The sequence below is a fragment of the Myotis brandtii genome, unplaced genomic scaffold, assembly GCF_000412655.1.
Source record: "Myotis brandtii unplaced genomic scaffold, ASM41265v1 scaffold157, whole genome shotgun sequence".
NCBI classification, from domain to species: Eukaryota; Metazoa; Chordata; class Mammalia; order Chiroptera; family Vespertilionidae; genus Myotis; species Myotis brandtii.
In genome coordinates, this window is record NW_005355708.1 from 4517915 (window position 1) to 4527764 (window position 9850).

Consider the following 9850-nt stretch of genomic DNA (forward strand, 5'->3'; position numbering starts at 1 on the left):
GGGCACCTCTGTGTGCAGCGGGGACTCTCCTCCCGCCGCCCTGCGGGCTTCCGGTGAGCTCAGCGCGGCCCAGAGTGTCTCCCACCTCGGAACCAGGACGGCCCCGGGCCGCACCGCCCAGCCCTGGAGGGATCAAAGGACGGGCCGGTGCTCTGCAGCTGACCACTTCCTCTGGAGCCTTGGGGCCTGTTCACCGGAGAAAGGCCCGGGTTGGGTAGGTCCGCGAAGGAGGGCATGTTCCTGGAGGAGCGGGTATCCCAGGGCTCCCTCTACCCTTCCCTCATCCATCCCCAAAAGGGACAGGAATCCACCTGCTTCCCGAGGATAGCCTTCTAGAAGCCAGGTTCTTAACCTACGCAGACGTGTATTGTCACTGAACCCTCACCGCTACTCCAAGAGAAAAGCGGGCATTATTCCTGTTTCACAGCAAGGCTAGGTGGGCTGCCCAAGTTCACACTGCCAGTAAAGGGTGGTGTATTTGAACTTTCTGCTGACAGAGCCCATATTCCTACCATGCCAGGCCAATTCAAGAAATAAAAATGTATTTTTTTGAGCACCTCCTTTGTGGACACTCTGTTGAGCCTGCCCTTGCAGTCCTTATGGAGCAACAGCCATTAAGCAAATATTTGTGATTATGTGTGTGTGTGTGTGTGTGTGTGTTTGCAAACAGATCATTGGTAGTATGACACAAGTATAGCGTGCTTTGAAGAATTAATGTAGGTACTGATGGGTCAGGGAGGACCTCAAAGCAGAGACCTAGTTAGTCAGGCAAAGAGTAGGAAGAAGTGCAGTCTCAGAAAAAGAGCCTGTGCAAAGGTCCTGGGGTTACAGAAGTTGGTGAGTTCATTCGAGGAACCAGCAGAGGAATAGGGTAGATGGAGCATAAAATTCAAGAGGAAAAGGGGCACAAGACCAGGCTGGAGAGAGTGCTGAGGCCAGACCACGTGGGCTTGTTAGGTTCATTTAGACTTTTGGATTTTATCCTAAATGCAAGGAGAACCCACAGGAAAATCCCAAGCAGAGGAGCGGCAAGATCTGAGTTATAGCATTATGAGATCCTTCTAGCAGATACGTGAAGAATGGATTGTAGGAGGGCAAGAGAGACCAATTAGAAGCTACTGCAGTCGTCTGGACAGCACACAACGGTAGTGCAGTCTAGGAAACTGGCTGTGTTGATAGACAGAGGAAGGTGGATTCTGGAAACTTCTTTAGAACCTCACCTGAGAACATTTTTCCATTGACTTTTAGAGAGAGTGGAAGGGAAGGAGGGGTGAGGAGAGAGAGAGAAACATCAATGTGAGAGAGACACCATTGGTTGGCTGCCTCAGGTATGCGCCACAACCAGGGCAGGGATGGAACCTGCAACCCAGGTACGTGCCCTTGACCAGGAGTCGAACCCACAACCCTTTGGTGCCCAGGCGGACGCTCTAACCACTGAACAACACAAGTCAGGGTTTGAAACTTTTTGAGGGTAGAATCAAGGGGGTGGGGGGTGAGTGGGACTAGGAAAGGAGATAGCAAAGCGGACTCATGTGTGACTTGTGCACCCGCAAAGTTCCTGAGACTGAAAAGTAGAGAAGCCTCCTGGGCTGGGGAACAGGTGGGTGTGGGGCTCCAGTGTGAGGTCTCACCTACGTGAGGTTTGGGCTGCAGGTGGTACGCGGGGTCCGGGGCATGAACGCCAGCCTTGGCAGCGAATGAGATCGCTGGGGAAGAAGACAGATGCTTATAGCCCTTGGTGTCTTTCCTCCCAAATGACGTAGCTCCTGGCACCAGTTATGTTCTAGGCTCTGTGTTCACCACGGGGAGGTACTCAGGGATCTGAGACTGACCCTGCCATCAAAGGCCTCGGGATAAGGAAAACATCTCCTAACTGATGCTAGCTCACAGCAGGAGCTGGGTGGGGAGAAGTCACTTCATGGCAGAGATGAGTGTTGTCAGAGAAAAAAATAAAGACCCACAGGCGTTCAAAGGAGGGCAAAAGAGTGTAGCAAGTTCTGGGGAACATCTCTGAAGGATGGATAGGATTTCCGGAGCTGAAGAAGGGGAGCATTTAGGGATGAGATGCCGGTTCTGGGCGACAGCAAGGTCATGGGACAGGTCAGAGCAGAACACAGTGTCCTGGGGCAGAGAGAGAAGAGGGGGAAAAGAAGGCCAGCCCGCTGGTGGGTGCTGGCAGCTGCAGGCCTGGGGTCCTCCTGCAGCAGCCCCCACAGCTCCCCCGGGGCTGTGTGCTTAGCAGGCCCTCAGCAGTTGTGGGCTCAACTGAACTGGCCCCCACTTGTGCCAGGCAGGGCTCCCTCCTGTCCCCAACCCCATCTGGAGAGGATAATAAACAGGAAATCATGAGGCTCTGAACCAGACGGACATCAGGTCCCAGTACGGGGTGGCCATCCCCCAAGACAATTCCTGGCTCTTCCCGCCCCTCAGCATCACTGCTCATCACTCCCAGGGCACTGGAAGCTCACCCAAGCCTGCACCAGCAAGCAGGTCACCGTGGCCTCACAGCAACTCGCCCAGCCAGAGACGGATGAGGAGTGTTGCTTTAAAGAGGAGGAAACAGACTTCGAGAGCGTTTGGGTGACCTGCCCAAGGCCAAACAGGAAGAGCTCTCCTGTAAGACTGCTGCCCACAAGAGCCTTGGCCTGTGGGCTGGTTGAGGTTCCCAGCACCCAGTCGTCAAAATGGGGAGGAGGGGGGCCTCTGTTTCTGATCCGGTGAGGGCTGAGGGCCTCCAGTCCACCCTGGGAGGCCCAGCTCCACGGGCTGTCCACCCGCTCCACGAAGGAGGAAGAGGAGGAGGAAGACGGAGGTGTGGGCACCACCCCAAAGTCATTTGCAGAAGGGAAACCTCTTCCTCTTTCTACATAGGCTACCCCTGAAGAGTAGTCAGGCCTTCACTGGCACATCCCCACGGGCGCACGGCCCTTACCATGTCCCAGGCCTTGGCCAGTCTAAGAGGGCAGGCTTCCTTCCTGGAGTCCCTCCCCCAACCCTTGCTGGGATCCTGCCCAGAGGGGGTCTGTGCATTATTAATGCCGCCAGATAAAAGGTGAGGGGCCCCCTTTTCATTCAAAATCCCATCCAACTGTCTTGGCTAACTCTACATTTTGGATCCCAGGAAAGGCATCGCTAGCTGTACCCCCGCCCCCTGTCCAGGGCTGCCCCTCCTATTGTCCAGGGAAAGAGCAGGCAGGAGGGAGGGAGGGAGGACGCAGCCTGCGATGGGGAGAGAGTGGCAGAGGAGACAAAGAGGGGCAGGGCACACCCCTTCCTCTGACTCCCCAGGGTCCCAGGCCCTAGGGCCATGCCCCAGTCTCCAGGCGCACACAGCGAATAGGGGACAGAAAGGAAAAGACAGCCGATCTTTCGGGGCTCCCATTTCCGGCTCCTCTACTGACTGCTTCCAACTTCCCCGCCCCCACCCCACACATTGAAACAAAATAAGAATATGAACTGTGGTTTTTACACTCTGTTCCTACAGTGTCTGTCTGGAGATGGGGGAAGGTTGCCTGCTGAGCTCTGCGAACTCCCGCGGGCGGCAGTGGGTAGACTCGGGGGGTGGGGACGGGTGTGAACAGATTGTATCCGCTGCTTCCAGGACAGGATGGAGATCTGGCCCAGGCCTCTTATCGCTCTCTCCCTCCAGCCTTCAGAATCCAAAACAGAGAAAGAGAGGGTGAGGCTTGGGGGTGCTGCCTTCGCCCCCTACCGGGGAACGGCGGGAGTTCCGAAGGCAGAGGCAGGACCTCAGCCGCGGGGGGATTTCGGCAGAGCCGCTGCCCCCTCTGGGCTTCCCACACCCAGGAGTGCCTCTCAAAATACCCTCTCCCGCAGCGGCCAATCCAGTTATTGGAAAACAGCCCAACTTCCCCGGGCACTGAACCCAGTCACACCCTCCACCAGAGCTGCTTCCTCATGTGTAAATGGAGATAGTGTCCCTCTCCCAGGATTGGGAGGATGAAGATTGTAGACCAGAGATAAAGTCCCACACACAGTAGGTTAGCAACCCACCTGCGAGGGCCCGGGGCCCTTCTCACTGTCACAATAGCTGTGTGGCCACACTAGACGGCAATGACCACCTGGTCTGATCTCAGCCCTCTGAGGGAGTTCTGGTAATATCCCTGCTTTACAGCTGGGGCAGCATGCTCAGAGAGGTTATCAGATCAGTTAGTGACAACGCCTGAACCCAAACTACCCTACCCCACCGAGGAATTTCTGGGGGAGCAACAAAAAAGGCAGGTTAGTCTCCCCTCCAGCCTAGATGATAAGAATTAGAGGCCTTCCCCTCCCCAAACACACAGCATAATCCACAGACCACTCCCCCTGAAACCCTCTATGCCCTAAATCAAGGCCCCTCCAGCACACAAGCTGTGATACCCCTTCCCCAGCTCCCCCAACTGGATTTCCCCCAAAACACACTCAACTCTGTGACCCTCTCACCCAATACACATAAACCATTAACTCCCTTCCCAGCACACACCCAACCCTGACCCCAGCAATCCCTTAAGCACACACAGCCCTGACCCTCACCACAATGCACACAGAATCCAGCCCTCCACAGCAAATACCAGTCCTCACAGGAGACCAAGCCCCAGGGCTGGTCTGGGGTAGAGAATCCTGTACCATCTCGGGGACCTTCCTGAGAGACCAGCAGGGCAAATACCCCAAGAATATTTATGTCCTTCCATAGGCCACCAGGTCTCTGAAGGGGACACCCAAGGCACCCAAGGCCCAGCCTCCTCTTGGGGAGAAGGATGGGAGGGGGGGAGGGAAGGTCCCAACACCTTTGTTGGTGGAAAGTGGGAGTAGGGAGCCTCATCAGCGAGGTTTCCTACAAAAGGGTGGCAGGGGGCCAGAGCCGGTCAGGGCTCCCTGTAGGAATGGGGCAGCAGGGGCAGCAGGGAAGGCGGGGCTGCCCCACGCATGAGAATTTTGATGTCATGCTTCCTTACCCGGAGCTGAGAGCCAGCCCCCCAGCTCTGCATAAGAAGGAGGGAGATGGTCCCAGAAAAGGGGAAGGTTAGGGAGCTCGGAAGCAGGGGGTCTGGGTAGGAGGAGTGGCTGTTGTTGTTGTTGTTGTTGACAAGGAGGAGGGGGAGAGGAGCAGGGAAAGCCACAGGCTCCCGCAGGGAGGGGGCAGGAAGGGGCATTGCCTAACCTGGGTGGAGAAAGCCAGAGAAGCCTTTACTTGCCTGAAATATGGGCACCCCACCCTGGGGGGGAAAGGTTACCAGGGTGGGAAGTGGGGACCCGGAAGCCCTCCCCACCCACCTCTGAGAAAGAGGAAGAAGCTTGCAACATTCAGAGGAGGGCAAAGCATGCACTCCCCTGGCACAGGGCAGGGCAGGGCCAGTGGCAGGCCCCCTCCCACCCACAGTGAGGCCAGACCCCCGGGGAGCAGTGTCGGGGCCTCTGCTCCCATCACCTGGGGAAGGACAAGTTGTCCACAGACACCAGGTTACAGCCCCCGACTTCTTCCCTAAAGAAACCCCACCCTGCAGGAAGTAGACGCTCTTATCCGAGGTGGAAACAGGAGCCCCAGTCCCTGTAGACACAGCAACTACCCAGCAACTACCCCATATGATACTGGGAACCACAGCCACACCCACCCACTCCCTGGCAACCCTGAACCCAAGGACTGGCCTCGCCATCACCTGGCACCCACTGGAAGGCTGGGCCAGAATCGCTTCCCGACTCCCAGGTCACTATGCCACCCGCCTCGCATCCTATGTGAGGAAGACAGGAGAGAGGAAGGAAACAGAAGACAGAGGTGTGAGAAGGGGTGGTGGTGGAAACTGAGGCAATATCTGACTGCCCCCCTGCCCCAGGGTTTAAAGGGGCACAGGCATAGAGCTCCTACTCCCAGCAGCTGGTGGGGCCTGGGAGGAAGGGGGCCATGGCGGAGCCAGAGGCGGCCACCAGGAAGCGGTGGTGGTGGGCACTGGGCCAGTGCGGGCAGTGAGGCGCCCAGCCAGGGCCTGCCCCAGGGACAAAGAGACTCCCTGGCTCTGGGGAGAGCGCGCTGCCCCCGCACTGAGAAGGGGGCACTGACCCCGCCAGGCCAGGCTCACAGGGCAGTGATGCCAGGCAGCTTGCCAGTGGCTGCGGGAGGGGCAGTGGGTGCCCGGGGCAGGGTGTTCAGTCCCTGTCCGCCAGGAGAGGTGGGACACGTTTCCCAGGTCAGCGACTGACCCGCCAGCCTGCTGGTCCATGCCGGTCCACGGTCTATTCTGCTGCTTCCACCCCTCCTCCAGCCCCAGGCCAGGCCCCGGCTCTGCTCCCTCCTCCCCCCCAGCCCTGGCCTGGCGCCCAGCTGGGCCCTGGGGGCCAGAGTTACTGTAAGCGGCCTGGCAGGCCCGAGGCCTGGACTCTGCCAGCTGGCCGTAGCCGCCGCCACCTCCCACTACCTGGCTCGGCCAGCCAGGGAAGGGTACTGAGACCCCCGTCCAGCACAGAGGCAGCCCCCACGGCAGAGGGAGGAGGCAGAGAGAAAACACAGGCCCTGCCAAGACCACGCATGTGTCCACAGCCAGCGTCCAAGCCCAGCGCCCCTCCTGGGACACTCGCCCTATCCCCCAGGCTGCTGCTGGGTTCCTCCCTCTCTCCCTCCCCACGGGGCGGAGCTGGCCCTGGGAGGGGGTTCCAGCCAGCAGCCTGCCCCTCTCTACTCCTTCAAGCCCTTTCCCTCAGAGACGCTGGATGGGGTGGGGAGTAGGTGGGTGCCGCTCTCAGTAGAGCTGCCATTTCCACCAAATGTCGAGAGGTTTGTTTACTCGCCTGCAGGCTGTGTGTCCAGTCCTTGGAGCTATTTATAAGGTCCTCAAAGACTCAGCACAGAAGAGGGCTGGGGGGCACCGCGGAACAACATTGTCTCCCTCCGCGGCCCCAACATCAAACAACCACGTGAGCAGCCTACAAGCCTTTCCTCCTGGAGCCCCCCAAACGATGGTGTCCCTTGTCCGCAGAAGACCTCGCTGCTGCAGCAGGACAGATGTACCCAGAGGCCAACCCCCAGGCCTGCTCCCTCCAGGGCTCCCCCACCCAGCCTCCCATCACCCCACTTACTGGCTGGGGAGGGTGTGCTGTAGCCACTAACTGGAAGCTGGTGCTGGAGAGTGGTCAGAGCGCCTGGCGGGGAGAGTCCACCCAGCATCGGGGGGAAGAAGAAGGCGTAGGGGGGCACCGGGTACCCATTGAGGTGCCCTCCCCCAGGTGTCGGACAGGAGCTGCTGTTGCTGGCCATGCCAAGCAGCCACAGTCAGGAGGCAGGCAGACAGTCTGGCGGAAGGCTCCGGCGGGCTTCAGGCCGCCCCTCCTCGGGGCATGGGGCCTGGGCCCGAAGGGGGCTGGGGTGGTCAGCCCACCCCCCCTTTTGTCCTGGGGCTGCTGTCCAAGGCTAGCAGGCTAATCTCAGCCGCCTGGAGCCCCCACGCTAGCTGGGGGCCAGGGCTTGGGGGACGTCCCAAGAGCTGGTCCTTTGGTCAAGCAGTTCTGCGAGCTGGCACTTTCCTGGGGAGGTCCAGAGCTGGCCTTCCGGGCGCCGAAAAGGATGCCTCTCCTAGGTGGGCCCCTGCTAGGCAGCTGGGGGGGCCATGTCCTGTGACGCTGCAGAGAGAGGAAAGACAGGTGAGTGGGCACAGAGGAGCAGGCACACGGGCATTCCCCGTGGAGCTCCCCAACCTGGGCGGCCGGAGATTTTCCTGTGGCACCCGGCTGAGCAGACAGCTGGCACCATGCCTGGCTGGCAGAGACAGCCTGGGAGCAGGGCCCAGACGCTGCTGGGGGTGGCAGGACAGCACAGCCAGGCTGGGGAGACAGGGGCAGAGCTCAGAGCCGCAGAAGGCCTCTCACCCACAGTCCTGCGGGTAAAGGGTCTACGGTGCCACCCCAAAGGTTCCCTGTAGCAGAGGCAGGCGGCTGAGCGCCTTCCCCCAGCGTGGGTTACCTGAGGTCAAGATGCAGAGAATAAGGGCTGGAGGGGAGCAGGGAGGGGGAGGAAAAGCCGCTTCCCTAAAGCACTGGCACTTCTCAGAAAAATGACTCCTAAGCCAGGGGCCCCTCTTACACCACTTCCCCCCCCAAATCCAAGCCCCAGCACCCCAGATGGGTTTGTCCCACAGGCCAGGGGAGGAGGCCTGTTTACATACGTGAAAATAGGGAAACGCGAACTGAGGGCTCCTGGGCATCACCCCCAGTGCCTAACCTAACAGCAGGATGGGCTGGGCGGGCAGTGTGTCAGGAGGGCAGGGCCTACACTGAAGGGGTGAGGGAGGCTGATCTGAGTTCACCCACAAACTCTGTCTGCAGAAGCAACATCCCTGGAGGGGGCGAGGGGTGGGCCTCAGATGAAAGGCCAGATGTCCCCCACCAGTGTGTACACAGATCCACACCCTGTTTGAACAGCTGGGACCAGAGGACACGCATAGATAACACCATGGGGGAGAGAGAGACAGAGATGAACCCAGAGGCTCCGTGACACAGTCAGACAGACAGCGAAGAGAGAAAAAGAGAAGCAGATCCACAGCAGAGGCTTCCCACCCACTTGGGCTCTATAGGACATACATACCTGAATACACGTAAGTGCATGTCTATATACATACATGTGTAGGACATACATGAAAGACAAAAGAAAAGACAGCTACACAAACACACACACAAAGAACAGCCAATCACAAACACAATGAGATACCACTTCACATCTACTAAGGTGGCTATACTAAAAAAGACTGATAATAAACAAGTGTTGGCAAGGATGCGGAAAAACTGGAGCCCCCATACATTGCTGGTGGGAATGTAACGTGGAACGGCTGCCCTGGAAAACAGTATGGCAGTTCCTCAAAGGTTACACAGCGTTAGCATCCTATAATGACCCAACCATTTCACTCCGAGGTATCTACCCACGAGAGATGAAAACATCAGCCCACACAAAAACTTATACATGGCTGTTCATCACAGCATTGTTCATAACAGCCAGAAAGTTAACCCAAATGTCCATCAACTGATGCATGAAGAAATGACACATAGATCCATACAATGGAATATTACTCTGCCATAAAAAAGGATTAAAGCATGGGTAGACACTACAATATGGATACACCTTAAAAGCATTCACCTGGTTCTAAAAGACCGTATCGTGTTTGATCCCATTTACATAACATGTCCAGAATAGGCGATTTATAAAGACATAAAGTAGATTGTGGTTTACCAGGGGCTGGGTGTGGGTTTGAGGAAAATGGGAAGTGACTGCTGAGAGTAAGGGACCTCTGTTCGCAGTGATGAAAAATTTCTAAAATTGATTGTGGTGGTTGCACAACTCTGAGTATACTGAAACCATTCAACTGTACACTTTAATGGGTGAATGTTATGGTATTCGAATTACATCTCAATAAAGCTGTTAAGAAGAAAGAGAGAAGGGAGGAAGGGAAAGGAAAAGTCACGGGGCCACAGAGACCCAAAATAAGGACTGCCTCCCTTTCCAACCCCGTCCCCCCAAGCTCGAGCCGCCCCAGGTTCCAAGCTCCAGGCTCCCCAGCTCAGACCTGGAGTCCAGTGGACAAGCACATGGCCAGCATTTGGCTGAGGACCATGCCTGGGAAGGGGGAGTTCCTGCCAAGGCCACTGTGGACGAGGCCAGGGCTTCTGGGCCCAGCTGGGCCAGGCAGCCTGTGCCAGGGAGGGGGAAGTGGGGACAGGTACGTGCTAGGGAGGGGGCAGCTCTCCTAGGAGTGAAATCTGGACCTTGTTTTTTTGTTTTTGTTAATCCTCATCCCAGGATATTTTTCCATTGATTTTTAGGGAGAGTAGGAGAGAGAGGGAAAGACAGAGAGCCCCGACTAGGGCCCCGAGG

The 9850-nt window shown here is 57.5% G+C and overlaps 1 protein-coding gene across 1 annotated transcript in view; it reads right to left on the minus strand.

The window, feature by feature from the left end:
* The window catches only part of RARA (retinoic acid receptor, alpha), a 49711-nt gene that overhangs the window by 14685 nt on the left and 25176 nt on the right, over positions 1-9850 (minus strand). The window contains exon 2 of the mRNA XM_005861856.2: positions 7069-7608. Coding sequence (XP_005861918.1) covers positions 7069-7246 — 178 coding nt within the window. The 5' untranslated portion in view covers positions 7247-7608. The remainder of the gene's footprint in view (positions 1-7068; positions 7609-9850) is intronic.